General features: G+C 38.0%; 1 protein-coding gene across 1 annotated transcript in view; it reads right to left on the bottom strand.

Moving 5' to 3' along the window:
• OTOGL (otogelin like) overlaps positions 1-24,666 on the bottom strand; it is a 204,650-nt gene that overhangs the window by 9,695 nt on the left and 170,289 nt on the right. The window contains exons 45-56 of the mRNA XM_089652693.1: positions 24,194-24,406; positions 21,942-22,043; positions 20,026-20,133; positions 16,497-16,598; positions 16,293-16,397; positions 14,757-14,797; positions 13,637-13,700; positions 9,874-10,052; positions 8,327-8,431; positions 6,261-6,380; positions 3,779-3,824; positions 323-394 (exon numbers count right to left, since the gene is read on the bottom strand). Of these exons, the coding sequence (XP_089508819.1) occupies positions 323-394; positions 3,779-3,824; positions 6,261-6,380; positions 8,327-8,431; positions 9,874-10,052; positions 13,637-13,700; positions 14,757-14,797; positions 16,293-16,397; positions 16,497-16,598; positions 20,026-20,133; positions 21,942-22,043; positions 24,194-24,406 (1,257 nt within the window). The remainder of the gene's footprint in view (positions 1-322; positions 395-3,778; positions 3,825-6,260; positions 6,381-8,326; positions 8,432-9,873; positions 10,053-13,636; positions 13,701-14,756; positions 14,798-16,292; positions 16,398-16,496; positions 16,599-20,025; positions 20,134-21,941; positions 22,044-24,193; positions 24,407-24,666) is intronic.

Genomic DNA, 24,666 nt, shown 5'->3' with positions numbered 1-24,666 from the left:
CATACCACGTTAAATTAGGGAATTGTGCTGTAAAATGATCATCAAACAACATGCATTATTAAGTAGAAAACAAATGTATGCAGAGTTTGTTACTGCATGCATAACCGTTTTCAGTTTTTTTGATTTGGGGGTGAGTCAATGTTTGCAGCAAACATCCTTAAAATAGTATTTTGGGTTTGTGATTGTGGTTAGCAACCCTTTTTGTATTAAATTTGACAGTACTTCCTTAGGCAAAAAGCACAAAGCTTAAGGCACGTACCACTATAAAATCAGTCATTACAGTTAGTAACGTACAGTAAAATGCATGAAATAATAATAGTACCTGGTTCACAATTTATTTTAGCAGTAGGAACTACGGGGGTAATGGTAAAGGGTAATACACCCATTCCAGAACCTGGCAGAATTGTTAGGGATATAAGATTTTTGTACAAATTAAACATTTTGACACAAATAACATGTTCATTAATTCTTACACTGCCAAGTGTTAATTTTATTGTTATTTATTTCTTTGTATCTCAAGTAAAGTTCACAATAATTTTTTTTGGAAGGTCAAAAAAAATCACACCAGAAGTTCCTGACTTACATCTGGAGGCAAGCTAATAAATAAAAGTTAACAATTTATTTTTCTTTAAAGTGCTTATGGCAAGGTAAGAATTAAATACATGAACTCACTCTGCATGCATTTAATGAAAGCTTTATTGTTTCTTGCCCAATACAACCCTTACAGCTGCTGCAAACCCACATTCTTACGTGTGATGGCCTACCCACCAAGCACATGCTTTTAGTTATTATTTGAATAAGCTGTTAAAGTAGCATGTTACAAAGACATGTTTAGGTTTGAAAGTAGCTTTTTTTCTGAAGTATAACCTTGCCTTTCTAGAGTTGTAATTGCCAGCATTTTATTTATTGGCAATGCATTTATAGCTTGGAACTACAGCAATTGCTGAAGATTAAAGTAATAATCGAATTTATTCATTCAATTTACTGTTGCCTAGCTATGGAAAAAAAGGGGTGGTATTTACTAAGGTAGTACAATGTTCAATTAGCCAAGAGAATCTGTGTTAAAGTGCATCTAAACCCAAGAACAGGAATGGAACATATTGCAGATTACCAGCTCCTTTGCATTCGTTTTTTTTTTTTTAGGGATTTTTCCGCTATTTTTCCATAGCAAACCTGCTGGTAATGGTGTGACAACATTAACACACTGTGCTACATGTAATACATGTATTATATTCATGGAGGAGCAGGTTGTCTTGTCACATTAGGCTGCTTGCTCCTGATTTGAACTTCTATCAAAGGGGAGATGATTTGTAGTTCACAGTAGTGAACAGGTCAGAGCTCATTACACTCTTTGAGATAAGACTGTAGAGTACACAGGAACTTAGAAGCTCACTGGATTTCTGGCAGGATCAATCGTATATTTAACAAAATACTTTCCAATATATATTTGACAGACCAAAAGTGAGCATACAACAAATGTTCATTGATAGGGTTTGCATACACTTTAACTTTGAGCACACAATCATTCACTGGGAAATTAAAAAGTAAATAGGGATTTTCTTTTCAATTAATTGTGTGAGTGTGAATACAGTTTTACTGAACTAAGTAACAATGTAGCAATACTTTAGTAAATCAACCCACCTAAGCAAAGACAAATGTGATATATGATTCACATTGTTTATAAATGTGGATAAAAAAGGGGTTGATTTACTAAAGCTGGAGAGTGCAAAATCTGGTGCAGCTCTGCATAGAAACCAATAGGTTTCCAAGTTTTGTTTTTGTCAAAGCTTAATTGAAAAAGCTGAAGTTAGAAGCTAATTGGCTACCATGCACAGCTGCACCAGATTTTGCACTTTCCAGTTTTAGTAAATCAACCCCTAATTGTCCACATGAACAACATTCTAAAAGCTTTATACTATAAAATGGAATGGTATTCAGACTAGGATTTATATGGGTTAATTCTTTGTACTGATAGTTTAACCAAATTACTTCCTGAGCAAACATTAAGTACAAAAGCCTAAAATCAACTATTTCATATAAAACACCGTTTATTTATGCACTTAACAACATTGCCAGAATAGTGGACTTCCATAAAAGTGAAGTAGGTCCATAATGACATTAAAGCTAATAAAACAATCACCACAAAAATAAAAATAGAATTTTGTTAGTAAAATAATAGGTTACTTTAAAAATGTCCACCTATGCAAAAAAAGGTGAACATTTGCTTGAATTATCATTATAGTTACAATGTCTGATTAAATTAGTTCTTATACCTATTTTGACGCTGATTCAGTATTCATTTTACGTATCTGTCATTTTGCTTGTATTCTCATGTCAAGCAGATTGCTTAGCTCTCACCACGTTTAACATCACTGAATCCTTGCTTCACTCTTATAGAATTAAACCCTACATATACCAATTACAGTCAGACTGCTCAAGTCAAGGGGGTTGATCTACTAAAGGCAAATAAGCTGTTCACTTTGCAAGGGAATTTTCCCTTAGCTTAGTGAATGCGGTGAAGCTCTTCTGACATCCATCATCCAATCATGCGCAAGAAAAAAAAATTTTTTTTTCCCCCTCCATGTGATTGGGTATTCTTTGCAAAGTGAATTTTCAACACATGCACTAATCTAAGGGACAATTAACTTGCAAAATAAACAGCTGATTTGCCTTAATAAACCTCCTGGTGTTTGATAAGGGCTTTCCTACACCACTGATTTGTTGGCTGCTATAGTATATTGTCAATAACAGTCTGTAATATGTGGCTCTAACTGCATAATAACTCACATTTAAGTGTGCGGGACTCTCTATTTGCAGGATGACATTTGACCCTGTTGTATGTTCAAGTTAATACCAACTGGCTTGAATGGGAAATTATATTTGTCATAAACAGAATTCAAAATCAAGAAACAGGATGTCAGGTATTTTACAACATATTATATGTTTGTTTACTTCCACAGAATAGATGTAACCTGCCAATTGCTAATTCTAGTGTAACTCAGGCCTTAGTTTTACAACATTTTAGATTATAGCTGTGTCAAATCAAATCATTTTTTGGGAATCTAAACAAGTAAGTTATATTACTTATGTGGTATTTTGCAGCTTTTTTCCTAAGCTATGATAAAAAATGTATTAAAGGAGGACCTTAAGGGTTTATTTACACAAATGCTAGGTGCACTGTCATTTCAGCTCTTGTTTTCAAATCTCTTGTTCCGGGCGTGGTGGTGTTGGATCCATTACTAAGAATGGGTGCTACAGCCAGAAAAGGTCTGTGGGGTACTTCAGTCATTCAAGTTTTCAGAAGATAAAAACACTCATGCCTATAGAGGGTTTACAATTTTTAAATGTCAGTGTTTGAGGAGCTCTCCATGGGCATTTGGAATGTGCAACCCTTTACATGTCTAGGTGTATTGGCTATTCTTATTTGACTGTCCTATACTTGTAGAAAATAAGTTGCTGATGCAATATTATTGGAGTACATAACGTTTTCATACATATTTACAAATAAAATGTATGTGTATTTAATGCTCTTTTATTATATTTGTTTTTGATACATTAAAGTTATACTCCAGAATGATGAGGAAGTTAAATCATTCACCAAGTAGTCAGCCATGAAAAAAGCAGGGCCTGTGAGTTTTAGTGGTTAAAGAAGGACAACTTGATTGGGGCGGCCAGTGCATGCGGTTCCCTTCTTTATGACCCAGCAGGTGAGTTAAATGAACCAGAGCTCTCCAAAACAAAGCAGAAACTAGCATAGAATGCAGCTTAGTGCACTTACATATCTTGCAGCAGCCATCGTTATATGTCTGAACAGATCCGCCATTCTAAAACAAAATGAAAAAACAAATCAAAAAATAATGTGCTAAACATTTTTCAGTCACCAAATCTGTGACTCCACAAATGTTACAAATCTATATTGGCCTTGTAATAATCTGGATTACAACCTACAGGTGAAACTCGAAAAATTAGAATATTGTGCAAAAGTTCATTTATTTCAGTAATGCAACTTAAAAGGTGAAACTAATATATGAGATAGACTCATTACATATAAAGCAAGATAGTTCAAGCCGTGATTTGTCACAATTGTGATGATTATGGCTTACAGCTCATGAAAACCCCAAAATCCACAATCTCAGAAAATTTGAATATTACATGCAATCAATAAAACAAGGATTGTACATAGAACAATATCGGACCTCTGAAAAGTATAACCATGCATATGTACTCAGTACTTGGTTTGGGCCCCTTTTGCAGCAATTACTGCCTCAATGCGGCGTGGCATGGAAGCTATCAGCCTGTGGCACTGCTGAGGTGTTATGGAAGACCAGGATGCTTCAATAGCGGCCTTCAGCTCGTCTGCATTGTTCAGTCTCATGTCTCTCATCTTTCTCTCTATGGAGTTCAGGTCAGGCGAGTTTGCTGGCCAATCAAGCACAGTAATCCCACGGTCATTGAACCAGGTTTTGGTGCTTTTGGCAGTGTTGGCAGGTGCCAAGTCCTGCTGGAAAATGAAGTCAGCATCCCCATAAAGCTCGTCTGCGGAAGGAAGCATGAAGTGCTCCAAAATCTCCTGGTAGATGGCTGCGTTGACCCTGGACTTAATGAAGCACAGTGGACCAACACCAGCAGATGACATGGCTCCCCAAATCAACACAGACTGTGGAAACTTCACACTGGACTTCAAGCATCTTGCAGTGTGTGCCTCTCCATTCTTCCTCCATACTCTGGGTCCTTGGTTTCCAAATGAGATGCAAACGTTGCTCTCATCAGAAAAGAGGACTTTGGACCACTAAGCAACAGACCAGGTCTGTTTTTCTTTAGCCCAGGTAAGACGCTTCTGACGTTGTTTGTTGTTCAGGAGTGGCTTGACAAGAGGAATACGACATTTGAAGCCCATGTCCAGGATCTGTCTGTGTGTGGTGGCTCTTGATGCACTGACTCCAGCCTCAGTCCACTCCTTGTGAAAGTCCCCAAGACTTTTGAATGGCCTGTTCCTGACAATCCTCTCCAGGCTGCGGTCATCCCTGCTGCTTGTGCACCTTTTTCTTCACACTTTTCCCTTCCACATTACTTTATATTAATGTGCTTTGATACAGCACTTTGGAAACATCCAACTTCTTTTGCAATTACCTTTTGAGACGTTCCCTCCTTATGGAGGGTGTCAATGATGGTTTTCTGCACAACTGTCAGGTCAGCAGTCTTTCCCATGATTGTGATTCCTACTGAACCAGACTGAGTGACCATTTAAAGGCTCAGGAACCCTTTTCAGGTGTTATGGCCTAATTAGCTAATTAGAGTGGGACACTTTGAGCCTAGATATTGCATATCACAATATTCTAATTTTCTGAGATTGTGGATTTGAGGTTTTCATGAGCTGTAAGCCATAATCTTCCCAATTATGACAAATCTCAGCTTGAACCCTCTTGCTTTGCATGTAATGAGTCTATCTCATATATTAGTTTCACCTTTTAAGTTGCATTACTGAAATAAATGAACTTTTGCACGATATTCTAATTTTTCGAGTTTCACCTGTATTTTACCAGCAAATAGACAACTATATCTAGAGATCTCTATAGCTTCCTTTGCTTAATGAGTGGCATTATCAAGTCTTTGATGTCCTCTGTATTATTTACATCTTTCTGAATTCCAACTGAAGCAGTGCTCAATAAGTCTCAACACATTCTGTTTTTGAACTAAAAGACATCTCTAAAGAAAAACAAATAAAATCCATCAAAGAAGATCATAAAATACCCAGGAGCATAGGCTGCAGCAAAACAAAAAAGCAGAGAGCAGATCTTGCTTTTGGATATAAATAATATTTTTTTCAGAAAATAAAATTACATTTTATATGCATGAAGGATTCAAAAGTTGTTAAACTATCATGGCAAGTCAGCCCCACCAGCATTTGATCACACATTGTATTTCTGAACGCAGATTCAGGACTACTGCAGGAACACAGTAGGGTTGTTTTTTAAGGTTACTTAGAACATGATGTTGCCTGGGAATAATTGTCTTATTGGGTACAATAGCAGATTCAGCACCTTTGGGAGTCATCACATGCAGAACAGATTTTCCAGCGAAACTTTACAAACATGTTTATTACAATCAAACTATTACAATAGAGAAACAGTGAACACATCTAAAAAGAGTTCCAAAGCATGAAATATACATACATTGTATATTGTAGTTACTAAACAGTTGTACTATCTGTTTAATTGTATTAGTAAATCATGAAAGCATTTATCTTTGACAACACAAACCTTTAGACATTCACTGTCATTAAAAGGAGGGCAGACAACGCTAGAACCCAGTATCATGGCACCTACTGTAGTTTTTGTACACTCGTACTTGGTGCAATTAGAAATCCATGAGTTGCCCACCTGAAAGACAAATCACTCTTTGTAATAGACATTAAGTTTTGCTAGTTGTTTCTGAAAGAAATTTAAAATATTACTACACATATCCAAAAAGATCCAATTAGTTCAAATTCAAAACCACATCAAGTGGATACGGAATCTGAGCTAAACTGCTTGACCATCGCCAAGACCCAAATTAATATTTAATCACTTTTAATTTTATAGATTCTTAGAAAATATTGTGTTTTATGTACTTTCACAAATAAAATGCCCCCTCCACTACCACCGCCACAGCCCAAATTCCCTTCACCATCACATGTATGAGTGGCCAAATAAAAATATTCACTCTCATAAAATGGTAATTGCTTCATTATAATAAGGCCTAACCAGGACTATCCTTTAAAGCCCAATCACATTTTCAGTTTAACCCCTTGGCAACGGGGCCTGCGGGCCTTTTTAATTTGTGATGCCGGGAGGCAGGGCAGGGTTTAGGGTCATGTAACCGTCGTAATTTGCGGTCACGACGGTCACATGATCGGAAACCTCCTGACCGCAAGTAGCGAGCTGGACCTTTTCTTAAGGCTCTAGTAAATGTGCCGGAGCGTGCAGGAGTGAGACCTTTGCTCTCTGTGGGGAAGCATTGACCTCTTTACAGAAATCTGACATGTTCCCCACTGAGTCAGAGCCAGAGCTCCCCAAATTAGTGAAAAGCATGGGCTTTGCTAATTGCAGAACTAGAAGTCTGACTCAAAACGGGTGTATATTGGACATCTCCAATGAGAACATTGCTTATCAACAGTCATCAATGTCTCACTCTGTAGCTTCTGGCAGGGAACCCACTTTTCTATTCAGGCTGTGGCTGCTTTAGAAAGAACATTAACCATTATACATTGGCCACCTTCCATTTTGATGCACTTGAAATGTATACAGCTGATAAGAAAGTGTTGACAATACAAAAAAGTGTGTTTTAAAAAACTTTACTTGTGGTGTGGCAAACAAGGATGAAAGCATGATCACATGTGCTGTCAGGTTTAACTCTGGCTGCTTAGAGTTTAACGTTTGCCTTTTAAATGTTTCCACAGATCAGGGAATATGTAACTAATATATAGCAATATCACATATCACAATGTAATAGCCCACAGCCAATGGTTTATGGCCTAAAAGTTATTCTTAGCTATCATTTATATGTACTCAAACTTAATTATGTAATTACATGAACATGTTTATCATAACTATTAACAAATTCTTAGCACATATTTAATTAATTTTAATGGTTCACTCATCCCTTGCTATACATGTATATGAATATGGCACAAAGACTAGTCTGAATTGTGAATTCTATTACAATGAAAAAATCAGAAGAAGCCTTGCCATGCTGCTACATTTAACAATAACATTTTAAAAAAAACTGCTACCTTTCATAAATGCTCTTTAGCTGATTTAGATATAAATTGTCATGCATTCTATGCCTGAAGTAAAAAACCTTCTGTGTACAGCAGTGCCCCCAGCCCCCTCAATACTTCCCTGAGCTGCATCGTGATCCAGCGATGTGAATAACAGCCTGTGCATTCCTGGGTCTCTGCCTCCTCATTGACTGAGACAGTAAGTGGGAGCCTTTGATAATCACAGCCAGTCAGCCAATGAGGAAAGGGGATGTGGCCAGGCCAAGCTGCAGCTCTGTGTATGAATGGACACATGGAGCAGTGGGTGCCCCTATAGTAAGCTGCTTGCTGTGGGGGCACCAGACAGACAGAAGGAGCCAGGAGAGCCTACGGGGGACCCGAAAAGAGGAGGATCCAAGCTGCTCTGTGCAGAACCACTGCACACAGCAGGTAAGTATAGACATGTTTGTTATTTTACAACAAAAAAAAGGACTTTTAGCATCACTTTAAGTTCAAGCCAAATTATAATTGGCACAGCATTTACATATTAAGCAAAAGTTGAAAATATTGGTAATTAAATAGGCTCACCTCAAATATAGTCATTGTTCCATTATCACTGTATAAGGTGCATGATACATTCTTGCAGGACCCACAGCACATCTGATTGTTTGAAGATGGAATATAAACCTGGTTCTATGAAATAAATGGTATTTATCAAAGTAAATTGTTACAGAGATCCTTTTCTCACCCCATATATTGCCTGTATTATTTATTTTCACCTATGTTTCTGGGCGTGTAAGATAGACCGCAAAACATCTGAATCCAGACCAGATGCCCTATCCCAGTTTACAAAACACGGGCTTACAAGAAGTTGATACTTACACTAGTTACATTAATGATTTTTCAGCATATGTCTGTATTAATTGATACTTTATATGTTTGCTCGGGATTCAGCTTAAAGCATTACAGTTGGGTTTTTTTCTGTGCATTACAGAACATCACTTCAGTGGGCATAATTTTAAACTGTAATGCATAACTATTAGGATTCATATGCGTCACAATATAAGCCACCTATAATCTTCTAGGTATTCTACTTCTGGCCCAGAATATAAACTAAAATATATCTTGGACATATGGAAACTACACTAAGGGGGAGGGGGTTAGCTTTTCCTATTTTCCGTTTTCTACTACTACTGTCCTCTTTGACAAAATAATAGAGTTATATTATGTGGTAATGACTATTACTATAATCAGACATGCATTTAATGTTTTCAGTGTCTCTACGGCCATATAAACTCAGCTCAACATTTTATGTGCATTCTGACCATGGCTTGGTCCTAGTGGCTACAGCTGATTAATAATAACTTGTTATACGATATGCATTCACATTTTTTTTTAATATACAGAAACTGACATAGTCATAATGTAATTTGCTGTTTCTGGAACCCTAATGCTCTAAGAGTTACACAATCTAAAGGTGGGAGCATTCAAATAAGTATGTTGTAGTTGAGTGGTCCAAATCTGGAAAATAAATACTGCTCCCATGAACAAATAAGAACCTTCCTTTGTGTATCTAAAGTGTCAGCAGGATGATGTTGTGTCTAGGACAGGTCCAGATTTGACAGTCCCAAACTATGCTTGGCATAGGCAACAAAGTATTGTGGATGACTGGTTTAGGGGCTCATCTACTTGGCATATTCACAAATCTCCCAGCTTTAGAAACAACAACTCTACCAGCTGGTGTAGAAGAATTTTGCCTTAAGCCACAGTTCTGTAGAGGACACTTATTGTATTCACCTTAAAAAAAAATCCCTCCGCTTATGAAAGAAGAAACAAAGTCTACAATGAAACCTGCAGAAGTTGTAATAGTAGCTATTTTAGTCTCTGGTGATCTGTATTTAGCTACTGTAGAAATAAAGCCATGTATAATGATTTTCTATGGAGCTACAAACTGAAGGTGTTCAGTGATCACTGGCAGTTTATTTAATTAACATAATTAGTTATGGGAGTGCTAGTTATGGGAGTAGCCAGTGTTACCATGGGAAAGAGTAGAAAATGGTTGGAGTCCAATCTAAAAATTTACATCTCCTTTAACTTCTGATTGTACCCAATTTTGTAAACTAATGAATACTTACAATAGCACATTGTGTTGAACAGTTCACCATTAATATTTCCATGGAATAAAATCCAGTTGTGTGATTTTTTTCATGTAAGCATTCCACGGTGTAGCACATTTCCCCATTCAAATAATGAATCAGCGACTGCCCAGGACGCAACACTGTAACTCCCTGAAATACACACACTTCTTCTTTCTCTAAAAATATAATAATAAAACACATGTCAAATATGAACAATATACTTATTGAAATATTTGACATAGCAGATTTTACACGTCTATTATTCCAATGTCCTCAATATTCTATATCCTTTTTTTTTCTTTGAAACTTTTATTAGAACTGATGTCATTTTAGGTATAACTATTATTTTCCCCAACAATTTTCAGCACAACATGCACTCCAAGAAGCCAAAGTGATGTCACTTCTGGTCTTTGGAGTGCAGGCTAAGGTGTATTGGCACTTCCTGGATTACTTATACATTGTTGTTCTTCGGGCACTGTCTGGCATACTTGCAAGTGAGTGCATCAAACTTTATTATAATCTTGTAATAAACAGTAATAAACAGTATTACACTAGGGAGACTCTCTTTTACCTCCATTCATGGCACTCTCTCCTCATTTGAGGGAATGTGAGTACCTACAGGGACACAGGGGTTGGTTATATCTTGCTGAGGACCCTAGAGTACCAAGAGTGCATTTTGACCATCTTATTTCAGTAAGAGATCAATGATATCTGGCAAGTACAGGCAGATTTGGGGTCACTTTGGAATCTCACTGAAGTCAAAGATATGTTTGAAGTGAACTTTCCGGAGAGGATCATATACTTGTTCAGACTATTAAAACACAGCACATTTCAGAGCACTGCTGGATGTGGACTTAGAAAACCAGTACTATATATGTTTGATTTTGCACAGTGTTTTTATAGTATGTTTATGCATATATGTTCACGCAATTTCAAAGTGTATTAATTGGCACAGGTACTGATAGGCAAAAGGATATCTGGAGACCATTTTATGTTGAATTTCACATGTTTTATGTTGATAGCACTGCATTTTTTATTTGTTGTCATCAGTGGGCCAGTCCAGAAAATGCAGAATAAACTGGCCATGGAGAACATTTTTGTTAAATGGCAGCAGCAGCAGGTTTTCTTTTTGGGTGGAATGGACCAATGTAATAAAAAAATAAAATAAAGCAAGTAATAATATTTATGTATTTTGCTATATTTATTTCATTCATCATGGCGGTTTTAATATGGCATATGGGGGGGGGGGGGTTGTCTGCTTTAAAAACATGCTAAACCTATACTGTAACTATTACCATACTACCCCTAGTATCAAATTATGTAGTTAATTGTAAGAGTACTAACCTGACCTACCAAGTAACTAGACTTAATTCCTAACCTATAAAAATATTCTAACTTTAACTCTAATAGAAAATAACTAAATTAACCCAAAAAAGTGCATGACTAGCCAAAAAGTTTTTTTTTTTACTTTTGGGTAGAGTTTAGAGGGATTAGAACCTTTGTGGGGTCTTTGCCACTATCCAGGACTCTGTTAGAGAGAATTGTACTCACAACAGAATTACCAGACAGGAAGTGATAGACACTCTGCGACAGGGACACAGACAATCAAAAATCTTGCAGGGGTTTAGCTTTCCCCTACTCTACTAAAGAAATGCATTTTTATTTCTGTCTGCATTGCTGTTGAAGAGTTCCCCTCACTTACTGTCTGGTAAAATGTTGTCAGCAGGATAGGAAGTGATGGCAAATCTCTCTAATGGAGCCACATGTAGTGGTACAAATCCAACAGGGGTTCTAACCCTTTCCCATTCTATCAACAAGCAGAAAACAAGTTTCAGCTGGACATACAATTTAACACCCTTTACCCTAAAATATCAACTAAAAGTAAGCCTAACCTTTCAAACAATTCTAACCATAACACCAAGCAACATACTCTAATCCTAAATAGGCATGAACAGAGTGAATCAGAATGACAGATTTTACCTTTGAATACTCTCAAGTTTTATTATTGTGCCATTCAGACAAAATTGGCATACTTTTATACTTTGAGGGTATGTTCTTTTTTGAAGAGGGTATGTTTAATTTAGTTTATTTTACAGGGGTCTACTTATAGTTGTTTTTGCACAAGATTCACACTAGTTATACTTGTTCAGGCATTCTTTCAGACTTTTAACCCATTCTTCATATAAATATGGACAAAAATATCGAAATACTACATGATTTGCAGGTGTGAAAGTGACAAAACATTTCCCATTGAAAGTAGAAATTATGTCACATTCCTTTGCTTCGGTAAACATATTTCGAATATAGTAGGGTTTTCTCCCACTAATGTACTGTATATGACAAATTCCTTCCTCTACCATTAGTGGTTGTTAAGGAAGTGGCAACCACTTCCTGGAAGTGGCAGATGCCCAGCCGCAATAATTTACTATCCAGAAATACCCAGCCACATAAACAAAGTGGCCAGGAATAGTTATGCCAGTATGAAATTTAGAAGGGGACCCCATGCATAATCCAAGAAAAAGTGTGAGGTCTCCCCCCAAGAATCCACATCACTATGTACCCCTTAACCATTCACATGGGGGCAGTATCAAGGGGTCCTCTTATTTTTAAAGGCAAACTTCAGATTCCAATAAACCCCCTCCTGCAGACACCCAAACCACAGGCCAGGGTTTTGGGAAATAGGTTCTTTTCCTCCTAACATGGGGCCAAAGTGAATTGCCAGGGGCCCCGCTCATGTTAAGGGCATGTGACTTGGTATGGTTCAGGTTCATGGTTCTTCTCCCCCTTTCCTTGCCAGCCAGGCTGTATGCTTAGATAAGTGTCTGGTATGGATTTTGGAGGGGCCCTCATGCTTCTTTGTTCTTGATATTTGCATGGGTCCCATGGTTAAAATCTGTACAAGACCAGAAGCCTAGAATGTCTGGGATAAAATTTGAAGGGGCCCACGCAAATCTTTTTTTTAAATTCATAACAGACCATAGGGCCTAGTAAGAATTATGTTGGGAACCCCACCCATGTGTTTTATTTGTGTGTGTGGGGTCCCCTTTGAAATATATACCAAACCCTCTTCTAGGATAAAGGTCTGTTATAGATGAAGGGAATGTCAGTTTTACTGTTGTAGGCTGAATACATCATACAGATGTGTCACTTCACAGGAATGTTAAGAGCATCCCCCAGACATGTTATTTAAAGGAATTTTACATTTTGAATGATGCTTTCGTTGCTCACTGCCAAACAAATTTTTTAAAAATGTTATTGCATATGTACTGCCCCCCCCCCCCCTCCCAGGGCAGTGCAAAGCCACCCATGTATCTTGTTTGGCAAATTAGCCATGTCTATTAGCCAGGATAATGCCCATTATTGGTTTTTAACATTTGGCACCCCTTGATTTCAATGGGGTTTGGATCCAGCACTGGAACCAAAAGTCCCCTTATTAGCCCTACCAAGCCTGTGGCCAAGCATGCAGTGCATTATTGTTTTAAAAAAATTCCCCTAGGTGAATCTGCACATAAACGCATCAGGAATGCATATATGGAACCCACAGGATTCACATTGAACCCATGGAAATGGCAAATCCGAACCTTAGCCTTAGTCCTGAGTAATCCTGGTACAAAAATCAGATAGCTTATTAGGCTGGTCTGTATCTTCACATCTGGGCTGCAGAGCCCAATATAACTTTACATACAGGCTGCTCAATCACCTACCACCTTTTTTGTATTGCTTTCACGCAAAGAAAAACAAGTTAAAATAAATCAAATACCACAAATATAGTGAGTACATCCACAAGCACTATGCCAGTCTGTATCAATCTTCCAATATTCTCCCTGTTTGAAGCAAAAATAATTTTTTTAGTTGTATTTATTGTTAACATATTATAATTGTATATATGAAGTATACTGATAAAGTTCAATATAAAATGTTCACCTGTAAGGCAGATAGTTATACTTAAGATGTATTCTTACAGTTAAATGCTAATGTGATTTGCTACAGGAAATTTAAACTTGTGTGTTAGACTTAGTGGCCAAATGTGGTATTTTCTGTTTGAAATCAATTATTTACATTTAAACAGACCCCGACATTGCCAATTTACATTTGTTTTTTGCCCGATTCGCACAGAACAAATGTACATGTACTTTCACTGGATGAGTGAACGTCAGGCAAATATAAAAGATCCAAATTAAAGCAGCTTTGTACTTATTATTAAATAATTAAATACATTTTTTTTTCAGAAAGTAGTGTAAGTACTTGAATTTGACCTACTACAAGCCTCTTACAATCCACTTTACAGCAAAGCTCTGATTGGGAGAGGAAGAAGCAGCACAAGGAGTCAGTCAGTTGTGCCATCAAGGAGCATGCTCATAGAAGAAGAGCAGAGTGATAGAGAGGTGAGCTAATCAGAATTTCACCTCTCCTTTAACTGTCTAGTCGTAAACAAAGGAAGGAAAAAGACTCATAAGTGGTCTTCTGCCCTGCCAAACTGGGCTGTGTGCTGTGGTAAAGCTGTGTAAATTTCAGGACTGCATGGACATACATACATCTAAATCATTTGGCAAGACAGCTCCCTTATATATATTGCATCCAGGGGCGGACTGACCATTTGGAAACTCGGGCACTGCCTGAGGGCCCGGGGTCAGTAGGGGGCCCCATGAGATGCCCCTGGTACCTTTTTCATAGGCTTTTTTGAGATTGGGCAAGGACACAGGGGCCCCATGATCCCCTATTGCCCGGGGGCCCCATGAGTTGTCAGTCCGCCCTTGATTGCATCTGTGTATTTAGCAGTTTTTCTGGACTTCAGCTTTAAAATAACTACTCAAGTTACATAGATGTGCAGGTCTATAAACTAAAATTCACAAACTATACTATAAACAATATATTCTTACCAGAGAACATTCAACATTAGTCACATTTCTGCAGTCACATTCTGTAAGAAAATGAGCCAGTTGGTAAATTTGAATACATATCCTATGCAAAGGGGTTAATTTACTAAAGGGAAATACTCTGTTTACTTTGCAAGGAAATTTTCCCTTAGCATACTGAATGAGGTGAAGTTCTGCTGACTTCTATCATCCAATCATGTGCAAGCAAAATTCCCTTGCAGAGAGAACAGCCTATTTACCTTTAGTAAATCAATCCAATAATTGCAATACAGCACACATATTTTGGATGTTTTTTCAGTTGTTCTATTCATGTTTAAGACATGATGCAGCAATCTATGAATTATGTAAAATACTATGAAATACGTGCAATAAACATAGCAATACTAATATTACTATCACAATATCTATACTCATTACACGTATCTAGGTTGTTTTCAAAACAAATATTTGAATAGATACTCTATGCATATAGACTGCAGTTTTTTAATATCCAAACTCATTACGTTTTGCATACAAGATGTACTATGACGATCAGCGAAGAACAGCTGACATGGAACTGAACAAAAAAAAAGAAAGTGGTTTTCAACACAAAGATGATTAAATGAAATTCAACAGCCCAACTTACCACACCAGGTTGTTGGGCTGCCTATCAGGTTTACACCATACAGCCTAATGCATATGTGCATATGGCAGGCTAACAACACTGCAGTTAATTGACAGACAGTGGTTTAGCATTGTCATCCTGCAACAGGGAGTGATGTTACTTGCAGTATTGCCAGGTACAAAACTGTGCAACAGATTCACAAAAAAAGAATTGCATGCAGTGAGGTGTAATGCCAAACATACTGAAAATATAGATTTAGGGGTTGATTTAATAAAGGTAAAAAAATGTTCACTTTGTAACTACAATTGCACTTGGCAAAGTCGTTTACATCAGAGTTTAGTACATTAGGTGAAGCTTCATAACGATACTCAATCATATGCAATTAAAATAAAAAAAAACACATTTGTGCTTGCACATGATTCGATGCTGGATGTCAGCAGAGCTTTCCCTTATTTACTAAGCTCTGGAGCAAATGCCCTTGCAGTCTATTTGCCTTTAGTAAATCAACCCCATTGAGTATATATGCACTTTAATGGGTATGTTTATAAAGCAGTACATTTTGTCTTTTACTAAACATTCACTGGTGGTGAATCAATTGTTGGCATTTACTGCTATGTAAATATACCCCTATGTGTTTCATTGTGCTTGTATTTCAACCAGTAGATTCAGATTCCTCCTATGATCAGTTTACACCCAAATAAGCCTTTGTTTGTGTATGTGTGAAGTATGGCTGTACTGTTTGCTCATGTAGGGCCAAGGGCTGCCATAAATGGTTTTGCTTACAATGTGAAATTCTTTGGAATATTATCTAGAAATATGTACTAACATGTACAAATGTGAATTGTGTTATTTACATGTTTGTTTTTTATTCAACTGTATGTAAACCAATAATTCACTGTATTTATAAGACAAAAAGCAAATAGTTTCATACTGACCACAATACCAGTCTGGGCAACAAGTTCCATCTCTCCTCTTTTTAACCAGCCGTGTCTCAGGCATACAAGAAAGCTGTGATGTAGGACAAAGGTTCTCTTCACACACTATGTAAAACAACAAATAAAATATGTTGAACAGTAGCTGCATTGAAAAAAATGTATCTTCTGTTCATAAAAACAATTACACCTTCAATTAAATCTTACCACAGGTATAACGAGGGCAGCACTGGCTTGTAGTATTCATATCAACAGTAAGGATCTCTCCTTCTCTGCAAACGGGAACAGGTTCTGTACAGGATTCACAAACTACATGTGTACAATAAATGATTATTATATTTTTGGAAAATATTCTAATTCAAAAAACACTAATTTTTATGAAATAACTCAGACGGGACCAGCTTAAAATGTGGATTAATCTCCATCTCTGCCTCTTCTGTTTGTGGTGTACAACTGGCAGATCTATTTATGTGATACTCCCCATTCGCCATTTAGGCATGCAGATCTTCCGAGGCAACCCACACTATAAGGACGGAACTACTCTCCCCCAAAACATCTCTCTCTATTTAAAACATCTTACACAAGGTTTTTCTAATTATACTAAAATCATTCTGTGGCTTGGCCTATGTTAAGTCTGGGCTCATACATGGCTGGTTGCTTTCATACATTTGGTAGTTTTCGTGACTGGAAGTTGGTTGAAATTGCTGGAAAATTGGCATACACATGGACAACCTTTGACTAGACATCCAAAGAGCATTGTTATTTTTTTTAAAGTATTGTAAGATTAGCAATGATCAGTTAATATTTCTGCTTTCCAGGTATGGGTGTGCTTCAAGAGTACAGTGAATACCTAGGAGACATTTAGCATGTGACTAAGTGGAACTCTAGAAAGCAGAGTTCCTATACATAGCAAATCCTAAAGTAAGTTGCAGGAGAGGGTGTTGTGATATGTGGTAAGCAGTTGCAGACAAATTCACCAAGGACTCCTCAAGCAACACCAATATTTGGAGCCATTATTCAACTGCTGACCAAGTGAAAACACTTATTTATTGTGTATATATTGACAGCTAGAAAGAACAGGCTGTGTTCATGTCTAGAAGACAATGGAAGGGGTCTCAGGATTCATCTAACCCTCATGTAGTATAAAGGGGCCCCTGAGTTCCTTGTGCTAGGTCTGAACAAATTGTATGTCTGCCCCTGGTAGTGTATTCATATTGTATTAGTACATTCAATATTTGTAGTAAATGTAATAAAGTACACATATGCAGTACGTTCTGTAGATTTCATGCTTCTTATAGATTGAAAATTCTAAAAGCATGTAACTCCAGAACAATATGTTCTTCTAGTATATTATGATTGGATTTTTGTTTAAATAGGTCAAAATTTGGTTAACCATGTGTGCGGTGATTGATAAGTTCACTTCAAAGGTCAGTCAAAGTAACGGATTGTTTATTAAAAGGCATCTAAATCAGATTAGTGGTTAAATCTAAAACAGGTTAACAAAAATGCTGTCAATTCTTCTGTAAATCTTCAGGTAATCTGAACAAGTCATACATACAGTGCATGATTTATGCATATGGAGCAGAGGTTTCCAAATTTATTTGGTGTACTGCCCCCTTTTCAGAAAAAAAAAATACTCAATATCCCCCTGGAAATCTTCCTTTGTTAAGTGAACAAACAGATGCAATGACAAATTTGTGGGCCAGACTGTGACCAATGGGAGTAGAAAATGCTCAGGCATTGATGTGCATAAACAATGCCCCATCATTTGTTTGAATAGAAGGAATTCCCTTTGTTGGTACCAATGGAAAGAACAGTGCCCCATTGATGATGTCAGTGGGAGGAAAAGTGCCCCGTTAAAGGTGTCAGGTGATGGAATAGTATCACCAGGGCCAGAAAAAGGCAAGCCAAGGGCCACATTTGGAGACCACTGGTCTAGGGGAAAGATGAAAGGAGATATACTTACCCAATCCTCCACTCCTCTCCGTACAAGAGGTCTTGAGTCATGCTCTGGACATGAAGACACGAAGAACAGTCTACTGCTGGATCGTAAGGGAGTGCCGTTTGCCAAGGGTAAGGGTCGGGTAAGTATAAGGGTTCCTCCTCTCCTCCAGACAAAAAGGAGCATTCGACCCTTGCAGTGCAGGAGCAGCACCACTGCAAGCAATTTTTTTTTTCTTCCTGGAGTTGATCTTTTAAGACCTGTCAGCAGATTTGACCACTGATTGGTCATAACTGGTATTTTGTGTGTTTATTTGGAAAATAAAGTAATCACTGCACGTTTATTTCTATGTTACACAACAGATGAAACATGTACGAACAGTATTTCTTTATGCCTTTACTGCCCCCTTATTTTTGTCCAATACCCCCCAGTTTCACCCGAGGCTAATATTATTATTATTATTATTATACAGGATTTATATAGCGTCAACAGTTTGCTCAGCGCTGTACATTATAATGGGAGACAGTACACAAGACAGTACAGTAACAATACAATTCAATACACGAAGGGTTCGAGGGCCCTGCTCCTTGGAGCTTACAATCTAGGAGGGAGGGGATAGTGGTACAGGAGGAAATAGCTGTGGGGGATGGAGTGGTAGTAAGAGTGGAGGAGACCCTGCAATTAGCTGAGGGCGGGGTAGGCTTCCCTGAAGAGATTGGTTTTCAGGGTGCGCCTAAAGGTGAGGAGAGTAGGTGATAGTCTGATGGATTGGGGTAGGGAGTTCCAGAGGATGGGGGAAGCCCTGGATAAGTCCTGGAGACGGGCATGGGAGGAGGAGACCAGGGAACTAGAGAGTAGGAGGTCTTGTGAGGAGCGGAGAGTACGTTTTTGGTGGTATTTGGATATCAGATCAATGATGTAGTTTGGGGCAGTGTTATGAACAGCTTTGTACATCAGTGTTAGCATTTTGAATTTTATCTGTTGGGCAATCTGAAGCCAGTGGAGGGATTGGCAGAGGGGGGTGGTGGATACAGAGTGGCTAGTACGGTGGATGAGTCTGGCCCCAGTATTCAGGATAGACTGAAGGGGGGATAGCCTGCGGTGAGGTAAGCCGGTGAGGAGGGAGTTACAGTAGTCAAGTCGTGATATAATAAGGGAGTGAATGAGTTGCTTTGTGGTTTCCGAGGTTAGGAACGGATGTATTTTGGAGATGTTGCGGAGGTGGAGTCTACATGAGTTTGTCAGCGATTGGACCTGGGGCTGGAAAGACAGATTGGAGTCTAGGATGACACCTAGTACTCTGGCTTGCGGGGTGGGACTGATGGTGGCGTTGTTGGTCGTGATGAAGAAGTCGGGGGGGGGGCACGGGCTGGGGGGAAAACTAGGAGCTCAGTTTTGGAAAGATTTAGTTTGAGGAAGTGGAGTGACATCCAATCCGATATATGTCGGTCAGTAGGCTTCCCCCTTCATCCCCCTTGATTGTTCCAGCACCCCATATGGCAATATCACTCACTTTGGGAAGCACTGATATAGAGCAACTACTTATAGACAATATCAGCCAGGTTTTCCAGGACATTATGATGTTAACTACTAAGTGCCATTAAACTTAACTGAATATTTAGTGATACAACAAGCTGTGGAGTAGTATTCAAACAATTCTATACAATGTGAGAGGAAGTGTTTAAAACATATGGATGACACCTCATTTTACAAAAAAAGAAACAACCCCAACTAAAACACCATAGCAGACCCTCTACCTGTTTTTAATTGTCTTGGAAAGTATTCAATGCTTACCACAGATGTAGTTGAAGCAGCATGGATCATCATCTCTAACTAGGACAGCAATCTGATCCCCTTTGCACTCTGGATGTGAAGCTACTGGGCAGGCAGATGGGTCACATACTGTTAAGAAAAAATTGGATTTATTTTGTAATGATGCAGAAGTAAAATAAAGCAGTATTCATGAACTGTATCTATACCAATGAAGCTACACATTAGAAGTGGTTACCTTTCTTTGCCCTTCTGCTATTTGATATTTGCCTTATCATGATTGTTAAACTTATAAAATAAATACATTTTTTCTAATTTTTCTTTGCACAAATTGCCTTTATAGCAGAATAAAAATCCAGTTTTAATATGATGTTCCTTTTTAGTCATAGTTTTGCTTCACAAATGGGCATTAAAGGGTCAATTCAAAAAGTGCATTGGCTAATTCACCAAATGAATTCTGCACAGAAACCAATAAGCTTCCAGGTTTTATTGCTAAAGCTTAATTGAACAAACTGTTAGAATGTTAGAAGCTGATTGTTTTACATGCAGAATTCATTTGGCAAATTAACCAATGCACTTTTTGAATTGACCCTTTAACACCCATTTGTGAAGGAAAGCTATGACTGAAAAGGAACATCACATTAAAACTGGATTTTTATTTATGGTAAATAAATCCTTGTATGTAAAGGTCAGTTAACAAAGAACATCGTACAGGTTTCACTCTTTAAAATATCACTAGTTTCAGTCTGGATATAATTATAAGGTGCCATGAAGTGTCTATTGAGGAGAGCAGAAGAAGAAGAAAGGCTTTTAATGATTCCATGAGAAAATTACCATGGAATCACCATAAAAAATCCATGCTGTTACGTTATCATACAGGGGTTTATTTACTAAAGCTGGTTCATTCAGAATCTTGTGCACTTCTGCATAGAATCCAATCAGCTTCCAGGTTTTATTGCTAAAGCTTAATTGAACAAACTGAGGTTAGAAGCTGATTGGTTTCCATGCAGAAGTGCGCGAGATTCTGAGTGAACCAGCTTTAGTAAATAAATCCTTGTATATAAAGGTCAGTTGGCAAAGAATATCGTACAGGTTTCACTCTTTAAAATATCACTAGGCTTGAGTCTGGAAATAATTATGAGGTGCCATGACGTGCCTATTGAGGAGAAGAAAAAGAAAGTCTTTTAATGACTAAATATCCATTTCCAAAGAAAATATTGATTCCATGTGAAAATGGAACATGGAATGACTATAAAAAATCCATGCTGTTAAGTTAACATACAGGGGTTTTATTACTAAAGCTGGTTCACTCAGAATCTTGTGCACTTCTGAATAGAAAACAATCAGCTTCCAGGCTTTATTGCTAAAACTTAATTGAACAAGCTGAGGTTAGAAGCTGATTGGCTACCATGAACCAGCTTTAGTAAATAAACCCCACAGTGTGGCTGATTTACTAAAACTGGAGAGTGCCAAATCTGGCGCAGCTGTGCATGGTAGCCAATCAGCTTCTAACTTCAACTTTGACAAAAAAACTGGAGGTTGAATGGTTTCTATGCAGAGCTCCACCAAATTCTGCACTCTCCAGTTTTAGTAAATCAGCCCACTATGTCTTAGTGAACTGATCCTGCAGTGCCTATTGCAGCATATCCATATGTATTAATCAGATGTGAACGCATAAGTCAGCAAATTCAGCACTACATGGATTGTTGGGATTAGAATTTGTTCTGTAGGAATAGCTGCTCTATCCAATAGCAGCAAAACGTATATGATGAGTGATGTGTTTCAAAGAGCAAGTGTTAAGTGAAGAGTTCCAGGCTGTATCCAATAGCAAAAGTATAACTGAATAAAGCAATTAAAGCATTTACAGAAGGTTTGTGTTACATTTAACTTTTTGATTTCCTGTGGGATAAAATATAACATTAAAGAACAGAAATACTCACCACAGTGAAACTGAGGGCAGCAGGTGCCTGGTATATAATCTGCAACCAGTCTTTCCCCAATCTTACAGGTTATGGGTCTTTCACACAAGGTTATGTTACATTCTATAAACATATAATATATAAATAACAAAAAATCCAAAGTAAATCGTGTGTCAGTACATAACCTATGCAACCATAAATATATTCTTTGACAAATTTTTCTTGAACAAATGAATTTCTAACAGTTCGGGAGGCTGGTGAAGCAGGGGTCTGACAGTTTATATGCTGCAGCTACCTTAGTGCAGAGATTTGAGGCATCTTTTGTAAGTGCAATCGCTTGTTTTTATTTCTAAATGTTAGTAAAGTAACCATTTTAAATTATGAGCAGTTTTATCTTCTTCTAATTACACCTACATAACAGAGCTTGCACGATCTGCTGTTGCACCTTGGGAGGACTATTAAGTGCAGTAGTGGACCCACTTTCTTTTTTTTAAAGGAGGCTCACTTTCTATTTAGTGCTTGGAAAGTTGGAGTGGAGGTCTCATGGCATGCTATAAGGAGTTTATGGGATTTTAATTACAATGAAGGTATTGTTTGGATTTTCTTAGAGAGCACTGCAATATTATTGTTTTCAAGTTACAGGTAGAGTTGGTTTGTTGGTTCAAACAAATATTGATACAACAGCTAGTTTTGAAAATCTATTAGTGTGTGGCTAGTTTAATCACTTGCCTATCGGGCACTTTCACCCCCTTCTTGCCCAGGCCAATTTTCAGCTTTCAGTGCTGTGGCACTTTGAATGACAATTGCAAGGCCATGCAACACTGTCCACAAATGAAATTGTTATAATTTTTTTGAGACCGATAGAGCTCCTTTTTGGTGGTATTTAATCACCACTGGGTTTTTTATTTTTTGCTAAACAAACAAAAAAACAGAAAAATTTGAAAGATAAAAAGAGGTTTTCTTAGTTTTGTGTTATAAAATTTTGTAAATAAGTAATTTTCCTTCTTCACTGATGGGCACTGATGAGGTGGCACTGGTGGGCACTGATGAGGCGGCACTGATGCAGTTGCACTGATATGCAGCACTTATAGAGGGCACTGATGGGCATTGATAGGTGGCACTGATGGATGCTGATAGGTAGCACTGATAGACAATACTGATAGTTGGCACTCATGAGGAGGCATTTACAGATGGCACTGATAAGGAGGCACTGGCAGGCAGCACTGAAGGCATCACTGATGGGCACTGAAAGTCTGCACTGATGGGCACTGATAGGCAGCACTGATGGGCACTGAAAGGCAGCACTGATGGGCACTGATGCCCTGATTATCAGTGTAGATATCCCCTGTGTGGATTGCCATTTACCCGCTCTCTTCTCCTCACACACTGTCAGCATGTTAAATGGACTGCCGATAACCGGCAAATCCTGTTTACAATGTGATCCGCTGTGATTGGACACAGTTGATCACATGGTAAAGGGCCTCTGTGATTGGCTCTTTACCTCAGTCTGTGATCAGCTGTGTCCAAGGGATACAATGACCACAAAGCGCATCTGAAGCATGCCACAGGAGGGGGGGGGGGGTGCAGATCTGGAGGATGTCAATAGATGCCATCCCAGAACTGGACGACCGTCATTAGGTTATAGCATGTTTGGCAAGAGGTTAAGTATGTAGGATTGAGAAAGTTCCATTTAAAAAGTACCAACAAGTATTGTTCATGCTTATCAAGCAGATATAACACTTTCAACTGATTATTGAAACTATATCTCTAGGTAAAACCTTTTTATTAGTGTGGGATAGAGTGAGGAAGAGGTAGACACCTGGTATGTTTTTTTGGTAGGAGAAGTTCAAAATATTAGCTTAGAACGAGAGGCGAGGACACCTTTTCCCCTCACTCTGGGAGATTGCCTTATACTTCCTGTTGTGTCTCTGAGACTGGAAGTGAAAGAAAATTTCCCCAATAGTATACAGATAGCAAAAAACAGCTTGCCAGAGAGAGGTTTTAACCCTTCCCTACTCTGTCCAAAGCTTTAAAAAAAAGGTTTTGGATAAATAAAAAAAAACTTTAACATATTAAAAGGAAGAAAATAAGCAAAGTGCATTGTTAGTTCTTAGAATCCCTACAAGCTAAACATGTGTATAACAAATGCTATACACTATACTTTCCCACTAAAAGCCTTTATTTTCTATGTATGTGTCAAAGACACAGCTTATGAAAATCACACGTATCATATGCACTAATATAGAATTTGTGTTGTTCATGGACTTACATACCGCAGACTTTCTTTGGACAGCACGATCCTCCTTCAATAATGCTGATAAGAGTCTCTCCCTCCTGCTCACAAGTTGGCACTAGTTCCTCCATGCACTCAGGTTCTGGGGATATGACAGTGCCATTCTCTAGGCATTTTGAGAGACAGCACTTACTAACAGATGAATGCCATACTTCTCCTGGTTCACGTGGGTGTCCTTCATTGTCAGTGCATGCTGAGATAGGAAACACAGCCTATGTTTAACTTTGAAGCCTGTTTTAATATCTGGCCATTGTACTACTGTATATTCATTTGACCTAACATTCTAGTAACTGGCACAGCATTGGACACCCCTTCTCATCACATCTCTTTAATTATCAAAATGACATTAGATCGAACCTGAATGTTAAATAAACTCCTGAAAACGATCAGCCTATGTCTGAACAATCTATAATGTTGCCTGTGTAGAAAGACATTTATAACTGTTCAGTTCTG

Source organism: Staurois parvus, unplaced genomic scaffold, assembly GCF_062004578.1.
Source record: "Staurois parvus isolate SC_StPar_1 unplaced genomic scaffold, SC_StPar_1.0 ptg000025l, whole genome shotgun sequence".
NCBI lineage: Eukaryota > Metazoa > Chordata > Amphibia > Anura > Ranidae > Staurois > Staurois parvus.
Note: the sequence above shows the minus strand (reverse complement) of the source record. Positions and strands in the feature narration are given on the sequence as shown.